The 27,464-nt window shown below is 45.7% G+C and overlaps 1 protein-coding gene across 1 annotated transcript in view; it reads right to left on the reverse strand.

The window, feature by feature from the left end:
* Positions 1-18,261, reverse strand: part of BMP5 (bone morphogenetic protein 5) — a 788,226-nt gene extending 769,965 nt beyond the window's left edge. The window contains exon 1 of the mRNA XM_078647972.1: positions 17,194-18,261. Within this exon, the coding sequence (XP_078504098.1) occupies positions 17,194-17,680 (487 nt within the window). The 5' untranslated portion in view covers positions 17,681-18,261. The remainder of the gene's footprint in view (positions 1-17,193) is intronic.
* Between the last annotated feature and the right edge of the window lie 9,203 nt (positions 18,262-27,464).

Below are 27,464 nucleotides of genomic sequence, written 5' to 3' on the forward strand. Positions count from 1 at the left end.
TTAGCAGCCGAGTTAGCGCTGCAGTTAGACCGCCCCAGATCTCTGTTTGGCGCCAGCGCCGCGCGCTGAGAACGGAGGCCACGCCCCCTTTGAGGCCACCCCCCCTGCTCCGCACCGGAAGCAGCATAAATTATGTGTGTAGGACGGACGCGCAGCGGACGAGCGCAGCGGGCGCGACGATTGCGCGCCGAAGGCGCGCCTAAGGAAAGCCCGTCTGCGCCCGTCCGCGCCAAGACCGCGACAGGCGCAGGAGACTCTTTACATTCTTCCTCCTACATCCGCTACCAGGCAAGTGAACTCTACCAACTACAGGGCTCCAAGCACTGTCCCTGCATACTTGACCCAGCCACACTAACCGGCTCAATCAGCTGCAAGCGCTGCCGCTGGACCTTTACTAACTTAGACTTCACTCTAGCCGCTCTACCACCCCCCAAGACTTCCCAGCCTCCATTCAAAGGAGGCCTTATTAATGCACGATCCATGTGCAAGCACAATCAAGATATCCACGATCTCATCATTAACGACGATCTTGACTGCTTAATGATAACCGAAACATGGTTAACGGAAGATAGCAACCCCGATATTGCCATTGCCCTACCCCAAGGCTACTCGCTTTTTAGACAAGATAGAGCTAAGGGGAGAGGCGGCGGGGTCGCCATTATACTTAAGAACATATTCTCCTGTCATACTTTCAACTTAGAACCATTGAAAAAAACAGAAGGGTTAGGTTTCTCAATTAAATTGAATGAACACACCTCCTTCTCAGGCGGCCTTCTCTATCGCCCACCCGGCAATGCTACTGAGTTTCTTGACTCATTATGTGACTCCTTGGGATATTTCTCTCTAAAATACTCGCACTTCACTCTACTCGGCGATTTCAATCTACATCTTGAGTCAAAAACCGATGCACAATCCATCAATTTCTCGCAAACTCTGGATATGTTCAACATCCAGCAGCTCGTCACTCTTCCGACGCACTCTCTTGGTCATACCCTTGATGGTGTGTGCTCTAACCTCCCTTCCCTAACCACCCTTCCCCCTCTGCCACAGATTTGGTCCGATCACTCGTTGATCCCATTCCTCATTAAAACAGAGATTTTGCCCCCTGGCAATAAATCCAACCCCCACCTTACTAACTCCATTAACTGGAAAAGGGTCCAAGAAAACATTAGTCTCAAACCCCTTATGCTTGCTCAATCCCCCACTCTATCGGGGAACGTTGAAATCGACGCCGACCACTTCCACAACTGGATCTCTCAGGAAATTAAGTCCAGAATCCCCCCCAAACGTCCCTATTCCTCCCAACAAAAAACCAAAACTAATGCTCCTTGGTTCACTCCTGACCTAGCTACCGCTCATCTACTTTGTAAGAAGGCAGAACGTAAATGGCGTAAGACTTACGATGAGGTCAATCGCCTTTCCTATATTTTAATTAGGAAAACGTATCTCTCAAAAATTAAATCAGCCAAAAAAACCTTTTACGTTAACGCCATTAAAGATGCCAGCCAAAAACAAAAGACGCTGTTTAAAATAGTAAAATCATTCACTCAGCCCAAAGCACTCCTACCGGAAATACCTCCTTCTCAAGACCTCTGTGACCAAATCTCTGACTACTTCGATGATAAAATTGCTTCCATCCTAAACAACTTTCCTATCCCGGATGCCTCCCTTGTTCCCTCCCTCCCGGAATCGAGTGTCGGGATTCTTAGATGCTTCACTCCGGCCACGTTATCGCAAACCAAAGAAATTATCTTGGCCTGCAAATCCGGTTCCCCTTCGGATCCCTGTCCCCCGAAAATTCTTCACCAACTAATCGAGGTATTGAACCCGACGATAAACAAAATAGTTAATTCTTCACTCCTCACAGGACATGTCCCCAGTCGTTGTAAGAAGGGAATTGTTAAACCCCTAATGAAAAAGGCCAACAAGTCTCCGACAGACCTGACCAACCTCCGCCCAATTTCACTACTCCCTGCCCTGGGAAAAATAACGGAGCAACTAGTCTACAGAGATTTAAAACGCCACCTGGAAGAAAACAACATTCTACACCCTAAACAATCGGGCTTCCGGCCAAAACACTCGACTGAAACTGCACTAATAGAGCTATCAGACACCATCAGACTGTTACAAGATCAGAGGAAAAATTCTATTCTCATCCTCCTTGACTTAACGGCGGCGTTTGATACCATATCCCACTCCATCCTCATCAGTAGATTGAGGGACATTGGCGTCACCGACACTGTCTTAGCCTGGATTAAGTCCTTCCTTACCGACCGTTCACAAACTGTCGCCCTAGGTCCCTTTCACTCGAAAGAGAAGATGGTCTCATCAGGTGTACCGCAGGGGTCCATCCTGAGTCCCCTTCTTTTTAATATTTATCTCATTCCCCTCTTGTCCCTGATCGATTCCTTCGGCATACCATTCACCTCGTACGCCGATGACACACAGCTCATCGTGCCACTAGATGACAATTCCACCTACGCAGAGCTCAATCTCAAACTCTGTCTAACTGAAATCTTCCGCTGGATGGATCGCAACCATTTAAAATGCAATTCCAACAAAACTGAGATCCTTCCAATTGGAAGAAACGTCTCCTTCAACCCAGCCCTCTGGTGGCCAGACGATTCAGCTATTCCCCCCCCAGACTGTTACATCCGCCAGAAATCTCGGAGTTATCTTTGACTCTGACCTCTTCTTTGACCTACACGCTAGAACGGTAGCTGGAAAATGCTTTGGAATAATCAAATCTCTCAGGAAATTCTTCAACTTCCTTCCTATCGATGCCAGGAAAACCGTTACAGTAGCGCTTATAATTTCCCGCCTAGATTACTGCAACGGCCTTCTTGCAGGGGCAAAAAAGAACACACTATCAAAACTTCAAAGTGTGCTTCACTCCGCCGCACGACTAGTACTTAGGCTACCGCGCAGATCCTCTATCTCCACCGCCCTCCGTTCACTACACTGGCTGCCTCTCCATAAGAGAATCCTCTTTAAAATTCTGGTCACTGCCTTCCGTGCCTTCAGCAAAACCGGCCCGAAATACCTCTCCAGCCGCTTTCCCCACTACACCCCTAGTCGTCCCCTACGCTCGTCTCTTGACAATCTTATCCTCCCGGCCAAATATAACCTAAAGACTAAGGGTGGCAAAACCTTAAGCTTTTTGGCCACGAAAGCATGGAACAACCTGCCCAAAACCCTCAGACAACAAACGCTGGAAAAACCCTTCAGAAAGCTCTTAAAAACCTGGATTTTCAACCTCCCCGATGACTACTCCAAAGCGGCCATCTAATCCCTTTTTCAACCGCAGGACTTGCCACTCAGGATCTTAGCGCCAAGATGCTCCCTCCGGCTCCGGAGCGAACGTCGCGCTCTACAAATAAACTCACAAATATCACAAAAATAAAATTGTGATAAAAATATATTAAAAACAGCACAGTGCTGTTCATAAATTAATAGTTACTTTTGTAAAGTAAAAATACAAAATAGTGAAAAACCTCAATGATTTTGATGTTGCAGAAAGGCTGTATTAAGCAGATGTATATCACAAAATACTGCACACCTTACGTGAAAAGCGCATATTTCATTCTGTGACAAACGAAAACATGCTTTCCGAATAGTTTGAGATCTGAAGCACTGCTCTTCTTACTTAAATCTGGTTGCTCCTGTCACATTCAATCATACATATGCCATGTGTGGCCTTCAGCTACACGTCGGCAGATTGAAAGAGCTGTCTGGGGGTTTAAATTATTTCACCATACAGGATGATACTGTGAAGAAATGCATGTTGCACATGAGGCTTTCACTACGATAAAGAAAAATGGAGCCAAATTACTTTGTTGATCCCTACGTTTCCAGCTTCCGCTGCCACAGCTTATGTTTTTGCACTTTTCTTTATTTGATGTATTTTATTTGAAGCCCCCTAGTGTATAAGTCAACTTCTGTTCTGGGGTCAGTGAGAACTGTAAGATTACTCCTGAACGTATTGTTTCCACATATAACTTAGTTTGCGCAGCATATATGACATTTATTTGCAGAAGGAAATATGCAACAGGCTGGAAAAAACAATCCTCGTGCAGCAATGGAAAGAGATGGAGAGCCTGACCGATAGGCCAGCATGTAGAAAGGTCCAGGGGCAGATTTACAAGACCCTTGCGCCTCTTTTATGCCGTCATTGCGTCACTTTTGTGACGCAGCGGCGGCACAAAAGATGCGCCATGGTGCGGGGTATTTACAACGTGACGCATCTGGGAGATGCGTCATGTTGTAAAGCCCTGCGCCATAAGAAGGTGTTCCAGCGCAGGGGGTGGGGGGGGCGTTCCTGCGCAGGAACGCCTCCTAAAAGTGGCTGAGTAAAATCTACAAGATTTCACTCAGTCACTTTTAGGCCAATACTGTGTCAAAACCCTGCGCCTGCTTGAAGCAGGCGTAAGTCTTGACGCAGCATTGGAAGAATAGGTCCCCCCAGAGCATTGCTGGAGCTGCGTCGCGCTTGCGACGCAACTCCAGCAATGGGCCACCTTTACGGCACAGATGCGTGACGCATCTGTGGCGTTTTTTGCCCCATGGTGCGCCGCATTGTAAATGCGGCGCATCATGGGTGGCGGAACTGCGGCGCACAATTACTGCCGCATCCCTGCTAATTTGCAGGGATGCGCCAGTAATTGTAAATCTATCTACCCCTTAGACTGAAAGACAGACAGGGAAAAACAGTCTCAACGACACAAAGGCAGACAGGAGGGTAGCTTTACTGGGCTGAGGGAAAACGCTAATCTGTGAGATGCTCTTTCCTCTCACGTTTTTTGGGTGGACTTGCAGTCTGTGTTCTTCTCAGTGGGTATTCACGGGAGTGCTCAATGTGATTGATGCCATGAAGACATTAGTGACAAGAACTCTTTGGCGTCCGATGGAGCCAGTGAAGTTGTCCCTCCTCTCACATAACCCAAGGCAGAGCTTTCACAAAGTAACAACATGCAGCTGCCTCCACTATTCTTGGCAGTCAGGACAATGGAGAGTATGATGATGATGACGATCATGATTTCTAGAGCTCAGTCAATGCCCATTGGCGTCAAGGCGCTCCAGTCCTACTGGGCTGCTTGGCAAGAACCGGAAAAAAGAAAATAGAATAAAAAGGATTCCCAGATCTCCTATGCCTTGCTAAAGTGTAAAGAGCCAGGTTTTTTTTAAATGTGTCTAATAGGAAGATGTGGCTTTATGGAAGCAAGATGGAGGGACAGACTGTTCCACAGCCTTGCAGCCAAAGAGACTCTGCCTCCCCATTTCTTCGTACGGGCTGTGGGAACAATACTTGCTTGCGAGCTACACAGCAGAGGTTTTTGGCAGGTACATTCCATTGGAACATGGCTTTACTGCACACTGGACTTGCTGAGCAGAGGGCTTTAGGAACAATGCAGAGTGCCTCAAACAATATACACTTCTCTGCCGAAAGCCATTGCAGATCAACTAGATCTTTTGATGCTGCCTGCTGCTTAGGAATGTCCAGTGTGAGTCTAGCTGCCACATTCTACACCAGTCGCAGCTTTGCCACAGTTGTCTTATTGGCCTGGAGGTAGAGTGTGTTACATTTGTCTATGCTAGAGGTTACCAGAGCATGCACGACCTGTTTACGAACCGGACGGGTCATGTAAGGAAACATTTTCCTCAACCTTTTAATCGTCCAAAAACAGGTTGACCTGGCTGTTCAATGACAGCTCACCATCCCAGATGCCCAGATTCTTCCCTGTTTCGGCTTGCTTCAGTAGGGTACCTAAAGTGTCAGGCTATCAAGTACTAATCCAGACTGAAGATTGACAGCCAAAGAGCAAGACCTCTGCCTTATCTCCATTAAGTTTCAAGTAGTTTGTGCCCATTCATGCAGCTACCACCGTCATACAATTATTAAAATTAGCTGCCAACTCCTCAGAGTCTTTGGAGACAGACACAATTATCTGTGTGTTATCAGCATATGACCAGTAGCGGCTGGTGGTGGGAGTGCTGCGGGTGGTGAGACGAGGCGGGGGAGGAGCAGGGTGGGGTTAGTAAACTACGGCGTGATAACAAAGCAGAAGAAGATAGGAGGCAGGTTGCGATGAACTCATTCAAGCATTGCCAGAGGGATCTTCTGTGAGAAATGCAACACAAGCAGCACAAGATATAGCAGGTAGCATATGCCTATATGCTACATCCAAAAGAACACCCTGCTGAAGCAGCATCGGTCCTGGGGATGGGTTCCCTGGGCTAAGAATGAGTCAGGGGAGAAGGCCCCATGCACACTCCCACAAGGGGGAACAACAATTAATTAATCCTGCATCAACCAGCGGGGTGCTTGGCCCTTACCGGGAGAAATCGTGGTAATCCCGGCAGAGCGCCTCGCACTCGGCTGTTTGTGCTGGGAGTCAAAGATCAAATTCTTTCAAGGTGCATAACTCAGATCTGATGGACCAATTTCAATGTTCCTGGGCTCATTTTACATCTGGTGACAAACTCTAGCCACCAGGAGCCTTTTAGCAGGCCTCCTGTATCAAAAAGGGCGTACATTGCGGGGAGCTGGTTTCATTGGCTCCTTGCACCAGCCTTCTCCTCTGCTTTTCCCTCTACAGATCTCATGACCTCCTGGCTGTCCTGCAGGGCATATGGGGAAGGGAGGGCAGAGGAAGCTAAGTGTTCCCCCAATTGAACCTTAGGGGGCCTAAGGAGGACAGCTCAACTGGCCCTGGAGATACCCATCTAGACCCCAGGGACAGCTGTAGACAAAGTCCTTAGTCCATCAGGTGGCTTCTCCTTCCAGCTGGCCATGATTTTGGAGTTGTCGCTATACAGGACCAGGATCATGCTCACTGTCTTTCTTTTGTGCAGGTTTTTTTTTAAGTGTGGCTGGAATGTTCTAGATGCCATGCACCCATTGGCCTATTCTAAGATGCCACAACCTCCCTCCACTGCTGTCCCAACCCTCCTGTGCAGCACTCTGGGACAATCCAAAAAGGTACAATCAGGTTTTCTCTGTACAGAGCTCCTCTGAGAACCTCAGCTTCACCCGTAGAGGACATCATTGCCAGTAAATCCTACTACCTATCTAGGAATGCCCACTAGTATTACAAAGCTTACCCCAAGTCAGCATCTACCCTGGCAGGGTCCCTTCTGCACCAGGCTACCTGTGTTTAATTACTGAGCTGCACTTGACGATAATCTCACTCATGCAGTCCACATATGCACATGCACACAAGTTTACATGTAACCAGCCCAATGCCCCTTGCCCTAGCTGCACTGCAGTGGTCTTATCTTAAAAGGCAGGAGCTGGTGGTAACTATGCTTTGGGAAACACACGGGGCAAAACACACGGGCCCCTGAAAAAAGGATGAAACCCTATCAGGGAAAAATTATTTTGCAAAAAATGGAAGCACCGGGCTCAGTGCTGATTGGCAAAAGGTAGTGCGTAAACTCTAGACACTTTAGCACATGACAAACAATGTATCAACCAATTTAGAAAAATATTCCTAATTTTATTAATCTTTTCCCATTTTTTGTTGGTAAAAGAATATATATGTAGATACAATTTACACACAATTTACTTCAACACATAAAGAAATACACATTGCTACCTGCATTACACTGATAAATTCAACCATAAAATCTTTAGGAGTTCACAGTTAAGTAGCAAGTTATTTATAACATTTTATGTTAAACACACAATATGCAGCAAAATTGACATCATATCATACCCTTGATGGTTCCTTGTTTTAACACGACGATGTGTATTTCTTTATGTGTTGAAGTAAATTGTGTATAAATTGTATCTATATATTTTTTTTACCAACAAAAAATGCAAAAAGATTAATAAAATTAGGAGTATTTTTCTAAATTGGTTGATACATTGTTTGTTATGTGCTAAAGTGTCTAGAGTTTGGGCACTACCTTTTTGCCAATCAGCACTGAGCCCGGTGCTTCCATTTTTTGCAAAATAGCTGGTGGTAACTATGTTCAGAGCAATTTCTATGCAATTACTGTGGGTGAGACTCAGGTGGTAAGACACACCCACAATAAAGGTCCAAAAACTAGGCGATCAAAATGCAAAAAATCCTGGCATAGTATATTGACGTAACCGATTTGCAACACCGGTTGCCACTTGCGGAATCTAGGGGAAGAACTAGCCTTCGCTCATGGGTATTCTTGCCTAGTCAGGGGTAACAAGTGGCAATTAGGGGTGGGATGAATTGGCAGATTTTATTCCATGGAATTATACGGAATTACATTAAAATTCCATGAGATTCCATGGAATTCCACAAAAGGGCAGAATGGGACTGCAATATGCCGTGCATCACATTTGGTGCCCTTACATAAGCATGTAAGGGCACTGAGGGATATTCACTCCAGTGCTGTGCATATCCCACAGTGCCCTTACATACTTATGTATATATATATAAAATTCTTTATTCGGTTTGTTCACAATGGAAAAACCATAAAAGAGCAGAAAATAACATACAATGCAAGAAAACATGTATTACATAAAATTTCATATAAAATTCATTTCACAATAAAAAGGATTAATCAAGATCTACAAGAATTAATCAAGATGTGCAAGAAGCCGCTCAAATTTAAGACTGACGAGAATTTTAAAGATTCTTTCTATGTTTCATAGTGTATTTTAGAAAACTACTAACAAAATAACAGACTTTTTCCGTTTCCAGCATTTGTAATCTTAGGAGGGCGGGTCTACATTGTCTCAGCCCCCACGCTCTTAATATCGGTAAAAGCCAGATCTTTCTATGGGCTTGATGGTATTTACAAAGCAGGATCACGTGCAAATTAGACTGTATTGAGAGACCATCACATGGGCAGGGGGGAAGTGTGGTATTCCAGCAATTTTGTAATGGAAATGTAACCATTCTAAAAAAGGTATTTAGCCTGAATCTTGTGATTAGCATTCTCTCGTAGGTTGGTATTTGGAGTGCAAAATACGGATGAATGTCAAAGGCTACTTGAATCATATTTGCATGAATAACCGCCGTTTTTGAGGAAATAGATGCGAGTCTTAAAGTTTCCAGGTGTCTTAATGCTTTCTGCTTAAGATCTTTTTTTGAAATGTCTGTTATTGACACCGGGTCCAGATAGTAGTTCTCAACGCCTAGATCTTTAAAAAAGTTTCTGACATAAAGAAGCCATTTTATTTTTGTAGAATTGTCCAAGTTCATTGAATCTGAGATGATGGCTTGTGTGAGGGCATTTTTGTCTGAATTCCAAATACGGCGCCACAGCATCAGCGGTTCTATTTTGATTAGGTCCTCTATATAGGGTATGGCTAGTTCTGAATGCATTGCGTAGGTAGAGGTGCCTTTGGGGGTGGCTAGTAAATATCTTAAAAAAGCATTTTCAGCTTTCTGAATGGGACTGATGTCAGTGTAGCCCCAGACTCCCGCGCCATATGTTGCGATTGCCTGGCATTTGGCGTTGTAAATCTTGAGGAGCTCTACTGGTGGTCTTTTGCCTAGTCTCTGAGAAAAAGCTGTTAAGGCGGCAGTTGCCCTCCTAAATAGATGTGCCCTTGTGTTCACTGCTGGCTTCCAGCTAATTTTGTCATCTATCATGACCCCTAAATAAGGGTACTGAGGGGTAGCTTCAAGCTTTTGATTGTTGAGGAGTATGGGATTTATTCTTTTTTGGCCTCTCCCAACTGTCATTACAAACGTTTTTTTCACGTTCACCTTTAAATCGAGATTGCCCATGAATAAGGTATACCTGGTTACTGCTTTCTGGAGTTCGCGGGAAGTTCTTGCAAGGATTACGGCGTCGTCCGCGTAGAGCAGGGCAGGGATCAGGCGACGGTTTATACGTGGGAGGTCCTGGGCCCCCCTCAACATCTCCCCCTCCAAACCATTAGTGTAGAGTGAGAAGAGGAAGGGGGCCAGGACACATCCCTGCCTGACCCCACGCCCTACGCCAAACGGAGACGTCAGCTCTCCGTTTACCCCAAAACGCACTCTAGCTGTTGCCCCAGTATAGAGCTCTCTTAAAAGGTCTAAAAGGGGTTGATCTATTCCCAGTTGAGCTAGGACCTTCCACAGCTTTGTATGCGAAACGCAGTCAAAAGCTGCGGAAAGGTCGACAAAGACCATATATATCTTGGTGGGGGTAGCCTGGGTATATTTGCCCATTATTAGGGTGAGATTTAGGACCTGCTCTAGTGTACCAAAGCCTTCGCGGAAGCCGAATTGGATATCGGAGATTATGCCCCGGTCCTCACTCCACTGCTGGAGGCGCTCTAGGATCACTCTCCCCACTACCTTCCCGAGCGAATCCAGCAGTGATATGGGCCGATAACATTTTGCGTCTTGCCGGTCCCCCTTTTTAAAAATGGGGACCATTATTGATTTAGTCCAAGAGGTTAGAATTCCCTCGTTCACTGCCGCTGTGCAGACTCTAGTTAGGATGGGGGCCCAGAGGTCTAGATTGTTTTTAAAGAAGTCCACTGGGACCCCATCCGGTCCTGGTGCCTTGCCTGACTTACTACTCTGGAGTGCGTCCATAAGATCTGGAATAGCAAAAGGAACCAAAATGGGATAATGGGGCTTTGGAAGAGGAGGTTCTGTTTGTGAGGTATTTTTAAAAATCTCTTCGAAGTGGGAGACCCATGTGTTTTCATCAATTGCAACTTCTATTTTCGGGGTGCCTTTATCAGTAAGATAGGGGGTTCTGACTGTACGCCAGAAAAGCTCGCTGTTATTTGAGACTGCACCTTTATGGAGATCATCCCATAGCTTTTGCTTGAGTTGGGCAGTTCTCAGCTTTCTTTCCCCTATGTATTGGCGCCTTAAAAATTGGATCTGGGCTATATCTTATGTATTGGCAATGAGGTGTATGCGCTGTGCTGTGCTGAACTGCAGTGCATATCCCTCGATGCCCTTACATAAATTTGTAAGGGCACCTAGGGGTATGAATAGCACTATAGTGGTTTAAACAAGGCTGGAAGAGAGAGAAATCCCTTTATGTTTAAATCACTACAGATTAAAGTTTAATCTGCAACTGTTTTTAAACATAGAGGGACTGCTCCCTCTCCCAGCGCTGTTTAAGAAAACAATGACAGTGCTGATTAATTCTGCTGGTGGAGAAGCGGAATTTCTTAGTAATTCCATGTCACATAAGTAATGCAGAATTGCTATATCCCTCCAATTCTGTCAGTTGAATTAAAAAATCCGCCTGCCCCTAGTTGCATTGTTTTCTGACCACACACACACACCTCTCTCCAGTTGCCCACCACCACAGATATCATATGCTGGCCTTCCTAAAGTAAGACAACCCACCTAACTCAACCATGAGGCCACCTCTCCCCACAAGCAAGGAATCAAGACTGCAATATGAACTCTTAGTATTTGGTCAGATCCATCAGGACCACTAAAAGCCTTCATGCCTGAGCAGGTCTAGATCCACCCTTACCCTGGGTCTCCCAACACTGCACCCACCCCACCGTTCCTGGCAAGAGTTTGGTGCCTCAGCACTGATGCCACCACAACAGAGAGGTCTGAATCCTGTCCAACGGGTCACTCACCATTCTCCTTCTAGAGAATACACAACCCAGGATCCTTTCTAATCTTGGTCCCACACACAAAGATAAACACCCCTCAGAGGACCTCTGACTCTCACCCGCACAAGTTACTCTGGGGTCTTTTGCTGCCACCACCCTTTTTTCAGGATGAGTGAGGATAACCCAGTCCAATCACAGAGTGCTCCTTTGACAAGAGTCACCCTAAGGCTGTTACCACCTTATGAACCCCTCACCTGTTGTCTCTCAGTCTCAAGCCCCAACAGGTCAACTGGAAGTGCCACTGGGCACCATGTAGTCCACGCCTTACCCAGGCCCCACTCTGGACCACTTCCCATCCTTCAAGTGGTCCAGATGGAGACCAACTAACAACCCTTAAGATCCCCAGTAATATTTGACAGGACACCATGAAAGCACACAGTGCCACATTCTCCCTCTCTCAGCTTAGGGGACAGCCCCACCTCCTGAGTCCCTGCCTGGTGAATCAGGACTCCCGAGGGTTGTGAGGAACACACCCCAAAACCTGTATGTCTAAAGTTGGCAAGTCAGGAGTCTGCTGTGGATAGTCCTCGGCAACCTCACTTCTGACAGTCTAAAGCAACCTCCCAACCAGAACTCCAACAACAACCCAGACTGATGCACAGTAACTCTCCTCTTAAGATAGGCCCCACCTGGCCACCTGGCTGTGCTACTATAGGCACATCCTCCTCCTAATCCACTTCAATATGGACACCCCCCAACTCATACACTTAAAGAGCACCCACCAGAAGTCTGCTGGGCAAAGTCCTCTGCAACTTGCTCTTCTGATAGCTCAGTGCAACAGTCATGGAGAGAAGCGTCTAGCACCAACCCAGACTAATGCACAGGGTCCCCTCACTTATTAAGCTAGGCCCCATCTGCCACCTGTGTGTACCCCTGCAGGCACACCCGCCTTCTTCACCGTCATGCTGGGTGCTGCACTCACCAGCCAAACCAATGTCTGGCAAGCCAGAACTTCAAGGGTCCTCAGGGCCGCCTCCCAAGGCTGGTACACCAGCCTTGGTGCACCAGGCAGACTTCCGCTAAAGCAGAGCCTCTGCACCCTGTCCTCCGGATAGCTCAGCGCGACATTCCCTCAGAATGTCTTCAAAGGGGTTTCCATCTGCCTGATGTATATATTTCTAAATTGATGTGTAGTATTTAGGTGTGTGTGTGTGTGTGTAATAAATGTACTTTTCCAAAGAAAATCCACTGACTGGACAATGATTTCATGAGTACTTATTTTTTTTTACAACAGGAAGTGAAGTCTAATTTGAAGGGAGCCAGATCCTAAATCTGAGAGCACAATATATCCAGGTTTTTTTTTAATTAGAATACCAGGCTAGGCGCTGCTCTTACATGGTTTGATAGATTGAGTTAACCATATTTGTATTTAAAATTAGAAATGCTAATTGCGGCTGCTCCGGTTTTATTACTGCACTAGTAGAGTGAAATTCAAAGCAGCAACGCAATATGTTTTCGCATTAGTACAGGAGCCCTGGGAGAGCTTGTGACACCAGCACTGCGGACAAACAGAAAGGATTGCTTTGCATAAAGAAACGTCAACATAGCTTCCTATGAAGGACACACGTGTTGATGTAACGGGCCGATACAACACCATCTGCAGCCAAAAAAAGATCCTTGCAGAATTAAACCGTGCACGTGTTGTTCGGTTGCTAGATGACTGCCCGGCCGTATCTGCAGGCCGATGGATGGTGCCTCAGTGAAGAGAGAGGTCCCAGTCTGACTCCGGCACGGTCATGTTTTTCTCAGACGCCGGGCGCTTGGCTGGTCCAATAACTGCCCAGGCTGACGCTCCGCGCTCTCGGCCGCTATATCATAATATTTTTAGAGCGCCTGTCTTCCCTCGCGGGCCGCCGCGCGCTCCCACCCCACATGATGCGTGGCCTAAACATTTCCTTCCTGACTCACGGGTCACAGGCTGTCCCCGCTGGGTTGTAAACACGGCCTCGCGAGCAATGGATTCTGAGGCCTCCTAAGTATGAGTAATCAATGAGGCTGGCTCCCAAACGACCCTTTCAATCTCAGAGGGTCCGGATGATTCGATGTTAAACGGAGAATGTTAACGGCTCGTACCCCCCTAGGCGCTTTTCGTTTTAGCCGCTCGTTTGTCGTTGACGCTGTCCTCGCACGCCTTCATAAAGCGCTACCAGTGCATATCTGAAACAATAAAAACAACCGATGCCGCCCAGGTACACGAGTAAAGCAGAGCACATGGACTTTTTCCCTGAATGCGCGGGATGTGCCCAAGCAATCAGAGGCACTTGGGGCACGATGCAGCTAGACCAAAAAATACATTTTGTTCCATTGACTTTCATCGGCACATGTGACCTTTTAGGAAATATTATATACCATGCAAGTTAACTAACTCAGGGGCTTAGCGGAAAAAAATAAACTGGGATTAATCATAGTACCGAGACCGCGTTTATGCAAATTCTCCAATAAAAAGGCAGCGTCTAAACAACAAAATGGACACTGGAGTGTCGTGGTGTCACATCTGCTCGGATAATATCACGATATGGGACACAAACTGACGGCAAACACAGATAGATTTACGTGTATTGTGCACAGCAGCAGATTTGTTATCATAGTAACACAGTAAGACGCGAAACGTGAACTCTATCGAGCACGGAGAGGTCCCCTCCATGCACACCGGTGGCTGATTTCACGAACCATCTGTTTTTTTCCGAGCTGCACTTTGGCGAGGATGCTTTACGCCTCAAGCCAACATACGGTCCAGCACCCGTCCTCGAGCGGTGTTTCCACTTCCAGCCCTGCGGCTGCCTGGGCGTGACGCTTAAATGATGTTGCTCCTTCACTAAGCCCTGCTGGAAAAATGTCTTCAGCATTATTAGCCGAGTTTCCAACTTCACCAGGAATACGGCTCCTGGACTCGGTGTGTGACGCAGCTGCGGCCCCTCCTGGGTGGGGCGGATGCAAGGCGTCTTTCCGTTCACCCACAACCGAACACAGGGGGCATAAACATTCTTTGCTTATGGCCAGAATAGGAACAGACAGTTCTAAGGGGAAATATATAGCCCAGTCAATCAATTAAGCTCAAAAGACTTATGTTGAGTGTTATGCTCCTTTGAATTCCAATCTAGCATGGAAATTGAGAGGCATGCGAGGCGTCCTTTGGGTCTATTATTTCGAGTCATTGAGCGGGGAAAAGTCAATTCTTCCGAGTTTAATCTACGCGTATCTTTGGTTTAGTTTACAATGTAGGCACTCCTCAGCAGCACGACAGGGAGAAAAGGAGGACGTCAGGGCACAGGGATACAAGACACTGCCACGGAAGGAACATTTGCAAAGAACTTTCAGATACTGATGCATAGCTTGCTTAATCTCCACAACGGCCCCCACAACGCTAAGGATGCTTGGCCTCCACCTTGGGGGTGCCCAGGAGTGGACACCTCACAGGGAAAGCCAGGATGGGTTCCACAGCGGTATTCGTACAAGCGCCTTGAGACCCTTGCGGGTGAGTAGTGCGCTATACAAGTATCAATTTACATTACATTTACATGCAGATGCAAAGGCTGATTTGCATCGTCCCAAGATCACACATGGTGTGCAGCTCTTCATGAAGCACCACATTTTGTGCGCAGGCTTACTGATCTAAATCACGAACGAGCTCACTGAAGGATTGTTATTAAGCTGCTCACTACATACATGTATTGTAATCAATTAGCTCTTAAATGCGCATCGGCGGTCACTGAAATTAACTTAAACCGCCTTCATTTTCTTAAGTCATGGAAACAACTGTACTTGTGTTCATAATTTTCAAAAATGTCTCTCATTCAATTCAAACAAACGACGTTTTCGGAAGAACTGCACACACAGGTCTGGCGACTGTTTTTTCAGGAGCATATATTTCCCGAAGAGATATATACCAACACGTTAAAGAGCGTGAAAGTGAGGGTTTCAGAATATTGCTCGTACGTATTACTCGAAACATACATTTCAAACTCAAATTTTAGCAGCCATTTGTCAGAATTACTCTCTGACCCGTGACTCCAGACAAGATGTGTCATCATCTTATATCTTACGTATATCTTGCGTCTCAATGTGCGTGGGTCAGTTCTCTGGTTCACATGCAATCAGCTTACTAACTGAAACAGCAACAAGTGCCTGTGCGCTTATCCCCAACGGATTTCAGGAGCAGGGCACTTTGGGGCATCCGTAGATGTGTTTAATGAAAGAAACGCTAAAAACAGATCGGGCAGTTAGTCAGTTGGAATAAATAGCTATTTCCTCTCTTTACATGGTCAAGCTAACGTTTAAAATCCACTTGGCCACACACAGGCGCAACACCGCTTATACAATAACAGCACAAACACGTTGGATATAAAAAGTAACTTCGTAACAAAGGGGCCCTTGCACAGAATGGGCGCTGAGTGTGTAAGCCACTATTACATGGGGTGTAAAGAAGCAATATCAGGGCCAACACAGACATTATTTCTGTGCCTGACAGCGTGTTACCTTTCAGCAAAGCAGGCGTCGTGTCAACAGCTACCAGCAACCTACAAGAACTCAGCGCACGCCGGCGACTTCAGAAATTATAGCTCTAAGATCATTCATGTGTTATTTCATACTTGCAGCTGGAGTCAATATTTTCAGAAAATTTAGGAAGAGTTGAATTCTAGTAGAGGATAAGTATAGGCATTTCCCCTGCTGTGTATATGAGACAATAGAATCCCCTGAATCAAATATCAGATGTGTCCTGTAAAATGTCCTGTAAAATGAACATAATTCTTGAAAGGAGTTGACCTTTTCTCAGATAGCTTGGGGGGGGGGGGGGGGGGGCGCACCGCGTTCGCCAGAATGGCTAATGGTGTTTATATTTGAAGGTGAAGCTGAGAAACTCAAGTGTTTCATTTAACTTCTTGAGGGTGTAGTGAGAGAGGCAGCCCCAGGGTTTAACTTATCTTACAACAATATTAAGCAGAATAAACCTCAGTGGCTAAAAGGGGGACTGCGAAGTGGTAAACTTAGTAAAGTGACAACATATGCCTGCAAACACTCTTAGAAATTGACCTGGATGGAAATTTCAGCGGAACAGTGACACGCGGGCTCTATCCGTGTGATTTTTGGGAAGTAGACTATATAAATTCATTAAGAAAAAAACATAAGATTTTTTTTCAAGGGAAAATAACGCAAGGACTAAAATTAATATGTATAACTAAGACTCCGAAACCATTTTCAAAATGTAGCCAGAAATACCAGCTTCTTTACTGCATTTTAGTTTATAAGCAGCACTTCGGAACCTGGCGTGGGTTTAAACATTTAAGGCATTTGATTCCGAATGACTTTAGTACTCTTTTTTATCAACCTCGTAAGGATGAATGGCTGAGTGGACCCGAGCCTGGATTCAAACCCATGCTTGCACCAACCAGTCTGGCCTTGTACTAAAAGACTTCTTCGTGGAAGTGCAGTGGAAGGCTAAACAGTCCAATTGCAGAGACTAGGTCCAGTAGAACCACTCTGACAAGACCTTCTGTGACATTTTTGGAGCGCAGTTCAAATCCATTTGGCACTTGTCAGCTGGAATAACCATCAGATCAGGGCTACATGTCATGTCAGGCAACATTGACCCTGCGCAAAAGGCTGGGCCCAGTGGCACCTACCGAGGTTGACGAAGCTCATGACCATGTCGGCGTCGTTGAGGAAGTTAGCGTCGTGAAGGCTGGCCAGAGGCGGGCTCTGGGTGGACGGGGTGCTGGCCCGGTACAGCTGCGCCCGGCGCGGGTACCCGTTGGCCGCCGCCGGCTGCGCCTTGCGCAGTCCTCGGCTCTCGGGGGCCGCGGCCCGGAGACTGAAGCCCAGCTCCTCAGCCGCCTCCTCCGTGGTCATGGCGTTGTACAGGTCGAGCATGAAGAGCGGCGCCGAGGACGCCTGCTTGCCAGGTGAGAAGGGCCGCGGGCGGTGCGGCAGGCCCAGGATGGACAGAATCTCCCTCTGGATCTCCTTCCGCTCATGGCTCCTCAGCCGCCGGTAGATGAAGCTCGAGTGCACATGGTTGTCCCCCAGACCGCCTTTGCCCTGTCCTGGCAGAGTCCAGCAACTCCAGAGAAACCAGACGATGCCCTGGAGAACCAACCTGCCCTGCTTCATGCTTTGTCACCCAAGTATCTCCTTCCACGAACCTCCGCTCGAACCCTGGCCGGTCCTTCGCACCTTCAGCCCTGCAGAAGTCTCACTCTTCCAGCCACAGACAGGTGTGCCGGCTGCTCAGGACAGCATCGTCTCCAATTGGCTCATCCCGTCAAACATCGCTTGTTACACTACCCCTTCTGTAAAAGTGCAAACTGTCAACATTCCTTTTTCACAGGGATTCCCAGTGCCCCTTCATAGTACCTACATTTCAGCACGCATGCTTATTGGCGAGCGGAACAAGTGGTTGTGTGGCTCCCGTGGTACCTTGCCGCTCGTGCTGCCCGTGCGCACTCGTGCGCTCTCAGAGACGCAGCGCGCCTCACTGGCCCCGAGCTGCGCTTTGATGTTGCAGCGCGCAGTTAGCCCACAGCGTGTCCATCACGCGCACACCTTCCTCCAGCCCCTCCGGGTACGCCGCCCCTGCTTAGATACCGACTCGGATCTTCCTAGACAGTGCCCTGCAGGTCCGCCCAGCCCTTCTCTGCTTCCTCTGCCACAGTATCCACCTCTGGCTGGCACACACGTACTGGCCCCCTGACGGTAGATCTAAGGGCTCGTGTGAGCACAGCCCTGCTGGGAAAGAAGAGGCTTCTCATTGTAATCTGAGCCGGCAAGGCAAGCATATTTTAACCCATTCGGCTGCTAAAAGTATTGAAGCCCTGATTTTGTTGTTTTAAATCTGTACGAATTTTCAAGCTTTACTGGTGTAGTTCGACTCGTGGACTGAATGGAGACCACTTTAAGAAGCACTTAGATTTCAAAATGTTTAGAGCACACCCAGTTCATGCTAAATATACGTTCATGCAATGTGAGTTTCTTTAAAACTCCATGTGCAACAGGTACTCGTGAAACTGTTTCCAGCAGGTGCGTAAAGTGCGTTTTTAAAGTATCTGTTTTAGATATTATGGGCAAAACAAACCAACGTGGAAACAGTTCACATATTTTGATACCATGCATGCATTTTTCAGTATACATCAACAGTAATCGTATAACGCGTAACACATGACTGGCATGTGCTTTTCTAAATGTGTAATAGGTCATGCTTTGTGTACCTGGAGGGCCCATCTTCTCGCACACGTACAGTGCCAATGGTTTCGTACAATGCGTTGTCTACTTTAGCTCAGCACGAGATGGCCCTGCAGTGCAGACGGGTCCCTTTAGGAAGGGGCCTTTGGAATTGCAGGGGATGACAAAGGACGCAGCTCAAGGACGCACATTGTATCCTACCTATGAGAGGCAGATTTAAAATCAACTGATCCCCTGTGTGTAGTAATACAATTGCGTAGAAATATATGTGTAGTATCCACCTCTGGCTGGCACACACGTACTGGCCCCCTGACGGTAGATCTAAGGGCTCGTGTGAGCACAGCCCTGCTGGGAAAGAAGAGGCTTCTCATTGTAATCTGAGCCGGCAAGGCAAGCATATTTTAACCCATTCGGCTGCTAAAAGTATTGAAGCCCTGATTTTGTTGTTTTAAATCTGTACGAATTTTCAAGCTTTACTGGTGTAGTTCGACTCGTGGACTGAATGGAGACCACTTTAAGAAGCACTTAGATTTCAAAATGTTTAGAGCACACCCAGTTCATGCTAAATATACGTTCATGCAATGTGAGTTTCTTTAAAACTCCATGTGCAACAGGTACTCGTGAAACTGTTTCCAGCAGGTGCGTAAAGTGCGTTTTTAAAGTATCTGTTTTAGATATTATGGGCAAAACAAACCAACGTGGAAACAGTTCACATATTTTGATACCATGCATGCATTTTTCAGTATACATCAACAGTAATCGTATAACGCGTAACACATGACTGGCATGTGCTTTTCTAAATGTGTAATAGGTCATGCTTTGTGTACCTGGAGGGCCCATCTTCTCGCACACGTACAGTGCCAATGGTTACGTACAATGCGTTGTCTACTTTAGCTCAGCACGAGATGGCCCTGCAGTGCAGACGGGTCCCTTTAGGAAGGGGCCTTTGGAATTGCAGGGGATGACAAAGGACGCAGCTCAAGGACGCACATTGTATCCTACCTATGAGAGGCAGATTTAAAATCAACTGATCCCCTGTGTGTAGTAATACAATTGCGTAGAAATATATGTGTAGTAATATATGTGTGTAGTAATATAAATGTGTAGTGACATATGTGTGAGGTAATATATGTACTATACATGTGTAGAATATGCACGGGCCCACGGACTGTTGCGTCCTTATTTGATGCTTCACTTTTAGCAGAAATACAGCATAGGGCTGCTTACGTCAGTGGGTACGAATGTCTTCCCTTAGGTCATATCCACAGGGCCTCAGTGGCCAATCACAAGTAAAGCTCAATAGATAAAGCAGTGACCAAGCAGGATCTTTAGCTCTGACATCTCCAGGAAGAGCGGTGTGGTCAAGATGCCTCTCAGTGTACTAGTAGCATGCGGAGTTCTCCCCTTGTTAACACAGACAAGCATTTTACACATGAAAAGGCCCTTGCGAGTGAGTGAAGTTGTTGCACCCACTAATGTAAAAAAATGGCTCTAGTCAACGATATAGTCAGAGCAGGTTATGAACAGCCCACGATACCACATCTAGACTGCTAGTCAACTGCAATTACCCTAATATAGGCAGAGTGTCTTGTAGATAGTAATGCTCCAATAAAGGGAATTGCATGGTATCCCCCTGTAACTCGCGGGACCTTATCAGCAAAGGAAGATGCTCCCTTAGGGAAGCTCCTTTGTTAAAATATCTCACAAAGGAGGGCATTGGCACTAAACAGGCCAGTCATTGACTTAAGCAAAGCTAAATTAATAGCCTTTCAGAAAATTAGAGAACTGTTGTTTAGGTTAGCTAAGTTGAAAAAACATACCTCGTAAACAAAAGCAGTGATGTAAACTAGCGTTCACTTTTTGTGATGTCACACTTATCAACCAAGAGTATAGGGGCAGATGTATCATCACCATCATTTGTGATTCCCAAATAGCGATATTTTAGAAATCGCTATTTGGAAATTGCAAATTGGGATGTATGTAGAAATTCGCTATTTTTTAGCGATTTCTTAAAATTCCTTAATTGCGATTAGCAAATTGCTAATCGCAATTAAGGAATAATTTCCCATTCATTTCTATGGTCCAGGAGAACCATAGGAATGAATTGGAAGAAACTCTCAATTTGCGATTCGCAATTTGCTAATCGCAAATTGAGAATAATTTCAAGGGTGCTGGGGTGTCCAAAGGACACCTTGTTGCACCCCTGAAATATGCATGGGTGCACATGTGGCGCACATACATGCCCTAAGGGCATGTATGTGCGTCACATGGCACTTTGAAAAATGCAAAAATGTGCATTTTTCAAGGAATTCGCAACTTACAACCAACTAGAAGTTGGTGGTAATTTGCGATTCCTTAAGGGCATTTTGCAATTTTTTTTGCTACATACATTGCATTTAAAAAATCGCAAAATTTGCGATTCCTTAAAAGCAATTGCAAAATAAGGAATCGCAAATTTTGTGATTCCTTATTTTGCACCAGATTTTGCTTCATACATTCCATTTAGCAAATTCGCATTCTCAAAGGCCGTGCGAATTTCGGCCTTTGCGAATGCGAATTTGCTTGATACATCTGACCCCAAGTGCATAAAAGTGATGTATTCAGTGTGTTATGGGCCCTAGTGCAAGGAAGGAAATGGGCAGTTTGAATGATAAATTACTGCAATATTCAGGTTTGACAAAAAAAGAGATGTTTGAGGCAATACATACAACACCTATCTCACACGTGGATTATTTTTACGAAAAAGGTTTTCATGATGTATGAGCCAGAAAGACAAACTTTCTTTTCAAACACTGGAGAAACTCCTCACAAACTTTAAACGCACTATTGACTCAGCATAACATCAAATAGTTGTCCAAAATAGTTGAGTAATAAATTAATTAAGAAATATCAACAATAATGTATCACATAATGCACAAACTTCTACATTAATTTCTATATTGATAATTCTTTTAAAATCCTCTCCTTGTTTCCGGTCGTAGTCAATGCGTTTCATCCATACAGACTTCTTCAGGATTACAAAACACATATAAAGTACACCAGCTTTAAAATTCTATACAAATTAGACAACACCCATAAAAAATGTATATCATGAAAAAAGACTCCATTAAAATCCACCTGCCCATCCAATTTTCTATAATGTAACATGGCCTCAAATAACCACTCCAAACACAGATATGATTATAGCTATCACAAATTAACATGTCACATTTTTTGCACTGTGCAACAATTAATTTCATGTTTTTTATTAATTTTAATCTTATTTTATACTTGTCCGTTTGTATTTAAATGATGCAGTTGCTTATTTTATCTATAATTCAACAAGGAAGGAGCTGATTAAAAAAATATCAATAAAGAAATTAATGAAGAAGAATGAGTTGCATCCAAGATACAGTGAGGTTGTGATGCAACTGCCCACATCTTCATCGTGGATCCATTGACCAGTTTGCGATGCAAAGTTTAGCGTTGAAATGTGGCACACAGCCTAGCGATGCGTCTGTTCCGAGGAGCTGCACGGCAGCAATGCAGAGTCCGGCCTCATCGTCGAGGCTGCCATTGAGAAGAGATGCAAGAGCCTGAGCCAAGGATGCACCACACCGCAGCTGTTCCTAAGGCGATGTGGGCTGCAGAAGTGATGCATGTCTTTGTGATGGGTCCAATCCATGCAGCAGTGGTGATGTGTCAGTTCTGCTCAGTGTTGTGCCGGGAAGCAAAAAAGATGCATCCATTCGACTAGATCTACAGAAGATGGCAGAGCACTTTAAGCCCACTACCAAGGGCCCAGGACTGGGGTGGCACCACATGGAGAGTAGACTTACTGATGGCAGTGTCCAGGTGCAGATGCAAGGTTATTGGAAGCCTGTTATATCCCTGAGAATTGAGAGCAGGAGGACAGACAACTAGCCTTTGGAGTCTTTCTGGGTTCAAGAGATGCAGGTACAGTCCTTCTCACCCAGTCAAGCGGGCACAAGGTAGCAGGTCAGAACAGCAGGGCAGCAGTTCCTTGAGAGCGGCAGTCCACCAGAGTGGCAGTCCTTGTAGCAGCATGTCACAAACCTCCTCCTGCTCCCTCACTGTCACAACCCCCCCTTGCGTCCTTCGCATAGCAGTCTAACACGCAGGGCTCATGTGGCTTCATGTAGTGCTCCAGTGGGCAGGGCTCATGATGCTTTACCCCTATGGCACCCTATGCACACTATGATATTCCTGACTCATAATTTTCCAGCATCCTCATGCCCCATGTCCCTCAACTTCCCTCATGACTGATGCTCCCCAGCATCCCTTATTACTGATGTTCCCCCAGAAACACCAATAACTGATGCTCCCCCAGCTCCCCATAACTGTTGCTTCCCCAGCATTCCTCATAACTATGTTTCCTCTGTTCCCTCATGACTGATGCTTCCCAATATCCCGGATAACTATGGTATTCCATCACCCTCATGACTGATGCACCACCAGCATCCCTCATGGCTAGTGTTCCCCCAGTGCCCTCATGACCAATTCTTCACATCACCCTCATGACTGATGCTTCCCCAGCACCTGTAAGTTCCTTTAAGCTTGAACCCATGAACCACTGGATGAACTACTCTTGCTATTCCTAGGGCTTTGGTATGGTTTTCCATTAAATTCCTGAAAGCTTCCACCAGAATCTCGTGAGCCAATAGCAAGCCATGTTCTAGCTGTATAAACCTAGGAGACTGAAAGGATCAAAACTCTACCCCCCCCCCATTCCTGATTTTTTTGTGTTGTTTTACACTATGCACATTTGAGCAAAAATGAGACATTAGTTTCCTGTTATTTGGTTACAATCAGCAAGTTGCACCTGACATTTTATGAGGTCATAGAGTGTGTGCTAACATGTGTTTTCCCCCAGGTTCGAGAATCTTGCCTATGGCAATGTGCCCCATGTGCTGCACGTGATCTAGCTACATCCATCGAGCCTTCGTGAGGGTATATAAACCTCACCCAAATGTTGCTTGGCCTTGCTCCCTGCAGAACAAGCTTCACCCATCCCACTCACCTGAAGAACCGTCCCAGAGCCAAGTAGTGCCCCAATCTCCTTAAAGTTCAACCAAACAGGTTGTTCCTATGGCATCCATTCCCTTAACGTATTCCTCCACCTTCATCCTGCACTGCTTCTCCGATCCCCACACCACCATGAGTCAAGGCTTTGAGATCTTCTTCGAGCTTCAAACAAGTTGAAAAACTAGGCTAAGTACGGAATATCACGTTAGTGAGCACTAAAACTCCAACAGTAGTGAACAAAACAGAGTTTCCCTGTCTTCAAAGACTATAGACTTTTCCTCCATTTCCTCTCTGTAATTTACTCCAGCACTTGTGTGTTTATTGGCCAGTTCTTTACATATTCCACAGGTTAGAAAAAGTGAACCAGAGCCTGTTAGAGCCATAGATGGCTTTGAGCTCTCTTCTGGGATGATTATATACCAAACTACTCCTCTATACATAGTATGTGAGAAAGGGCATAATGAGACCTTGTCCATTGACCTCATTGACACACCTATCTTTGGCGCTATTTTAGGGTTCCCTTTGGCTTCAATTGCACAGTCCCTTTATTGACCAGTCCCGCCATCTATTCACCTTGGGATCCCGTTACTGTCAGATGCATTGATATAATAACGTACCACCGGAGATGGAGACAGAACATTTTTCTTTTGCCAAATTAGATAGTAAGACGGTACAGTTTGAAATGTTCCAGGAGACTAAGTTAAGGAGAGATTCAGCAATGCCCCAGCATTTAGACATTCACATACCACACAGTCTACACTCATAGAGGCGGATGCCTCCCAGGTAGCTGTGGGTGGTATATTATCACGACGTGAAAGCACAACAGAATACATGCATCCAGTTCCCCATTTTATCACAAGGTTACTGCTATCAGAACAGAATTACTCAGCTACTAAACAAGAGTTATAGTCCATTAAATTATGTGTTCAAGAACGGCAACTCTACCTTCAGCCAGAGACACAGTAGATTAAGACTGATCTCCTTTTTAGAGGGGGCTACACTAATCAGGACACACATCAGAGAACACTGTAAACTCAAAGAACATCATATGTGTGAGAAGCTGGCTTTGTATATGGTGTACAATTATGTAAGTGGGCACCCTGCACCAATCCAGATAACCCTTTTGGTGATTTTACGGGGCTTAGACAACTTTAGAAAGCTCTCAAGTGGTAGCTGTGGAGCGCAGCCTTTAGGCTTATTCTAGAAGTAGTGTAAAGCAGCTTGTTTTACCAGAATGCTATATAGTATAGATTAAGTGAAAAAGAACCACACTAAGTATTTATGAAAAAGATGTTTTTATTATATAAAACTCACTAACACATACAGGTATCTCCTAGCTGGAGAAACATAAAATGCGCACAATACTTTTCAATAGAAACAGGTAAGATTGACGTGTCTCCAGTTTTCTGCTCCACACCCTCGCCGCCTGGTGCATCCACATTCCTTGCCAGTTTCACCTCCCCTCCATGGGGTAAGTTCATGTCTTTTTCCAGCATGCAATCTTGTACACCTGCTGCGAGCTCTACATTGATAACGTTTTATTCTCCATCCCTTTACCACATGTGCAGTGCCTGGCTGGGACCCATGTTAGTACTGTTTTCTCACCTTCCACTTCCCTGTGGTGAACAGGCTGGAATATTTTCCTTCCTTTCTGGTACAGGGCGTTCCAATACATTTCATTACAGATAAGCTGTTGCCTTTACGGCTCACCCTGACCATGTTCCTTTCCTCCTTTATTCTAGATGTCCCCATACCAATAGGTCCTGAAGAGACCCCTCCTTCTTATGGGGGTTGAAACGCCATCGACAAAAACTGAGCAAACCATCCATCAGCGCCTATTATCATATAAGGACGCTGTATGTACTATGCATTACCTGTGATAGTCAACTTGGATAAATGTTGGAAACCAAATTTATATGTCACAAATAAGTCACTACTTTCTAGATTCCATGTTCACTGGGGACACATTGCACTGTTTGTTTGTGGAAATTACATGTATTTTTACATAAACAACTATGTTCATATTAAAAAATGAGTTGTGTATGGTTTTTCTCCCTTGAATATTGTCCTAACCTTTAAACTTATACTGCGATTGCTCATTCTAGTATTATCATTAGTCACATTGTCTTCTGTTGCAGCACAAACACATAGTTCCCAGTTCTGGTAGAAGATTTACTGGAAGTCTATGCTTTTTCTGAGACTTCTTAAACAGAGGGCAAGCTCTACCTCAAGCCCCTGGAGAAACTCAAAGAAGTTACAGAAAGTTCAGTCCAGCCCTTTCTCTGCCCAAGACAGAGGCAGCTACTGCAGGCTAATACAGCAAAGCACACAACAAAGTGGTACTACCTCTTCACAGCTTCTCCAGCTCTTCTTCTTAACAGGTTTCTGAGTCCAAAAGAGTTATTAAAACCTAGGGTCTGGGCCCCAGTATTCAAACCACATTTCCTTTTGTTTCTTTTGGCAAAGAATGTCTGTGCTCACTCCAAACCAGTTCTGTTCTCTCTGGCCCAGCTTCCTGGCAGGAGGTGGAAACAGCAATGTCTAAGGCAGACCAGGTCTATTCAGGTGCAAGAAAATCTCCCACTACTCTAAATGTAGCCCTGATTCATCCACGAGAAGCAGGACACACCTCAACACCCCCAGTGGCTGTCTAAAGAGAATGCATATCCCCGGCCCCTATCAATCCAAAGGCAGGCAGTCAATCCACAACCCAACAGAGGCAAGAACATTCTCACTTCCTAAAAGTGGTATTATCAAACACACAACATAAAAATCATCTTTACTAAAAGATGCATTTTTTACTTTCTGAGTTCAGACATACTAAACTCCATTTCTTAATCTTGTACCAATGGGAAGTTATACTTGTAAGATGTTACAACGTATCTCCCATTGTATCCTAAGGGACAGATAGCCTTTCAATAGTGAAAACAAATTACACTGTATTTCACTATCAGGACATGTGACACATCAATCAATCAATCAGGGGGTTTATAAAGCATGCTACTCAACCGTGAGGGTCTCAGGGCGTTTGGAAAGGGGGGGGGAGGGGGGCAGCACTGGATCAGTTGAAGAGCCAGGTCTTGAGGTCCTTCCTGAACGTGTGCAGGGTTGGGGAGTGTCTGATGTTCATGGGGAGCTTGTTCTAGGTCTTGGCTACGATATAGGAGAAGTCTCTCCCGCATGTTCCGTTTCTGCAGATGCAAGGGACATTGGCCAGGGCGAGGTCGGCGGAGCAGAGGTTCTTTTAGGGTTTGAGGAAGGATATTCTCTCGTTGAGGTATTTGGGTCCAATGTTGTTGAGGGATTTGTAGGCGTGGGTGAGGAGTTGGAAGGTGACTCTCTTTTCAACGGGGAGCCAGTGGAGGTCTCATAGGTGTTGGGCCATGTGTTCGTGCCGTGGAGTCCAGAGTATGAGTGACTGCAGTGTTCTGGATGGTTTGGAGTCTACGTAGTAGAGTTCTGTTGATACCGGCGTATAGGGCGTTGCCATAGTCCAATCTGCTGTTTATCAGTGTGTGGGTGACAGTCTTTCTGCAGTTGGGGGGATCCATTTGAAGGTCTTGCAGAGGATGCACAGGCAGTTGAAGCTGGTGGAGGCGACAGCGTTTATCTGGTGGTTCATGGATTCGAGTCGAGGATGATGCCGAGGTTACGTGCGTGGTCTGTATGGGTGGGTGGCTTTCTGAGGGCG

This window comes from Lissotriton helveticus, chromosome 6 (assembly GCF_964261635.1).
Source record: "Lissotriton helveticus chromosome 6, aLisHel1.1, whole genome shotgun sequence".
NCBI classification, from domain to species: Eukaryota; Metazoa; Chordata; class Amphibia; order Caudata; family Salamandridae; genus Lissotriton; species Lissotriton helveticus.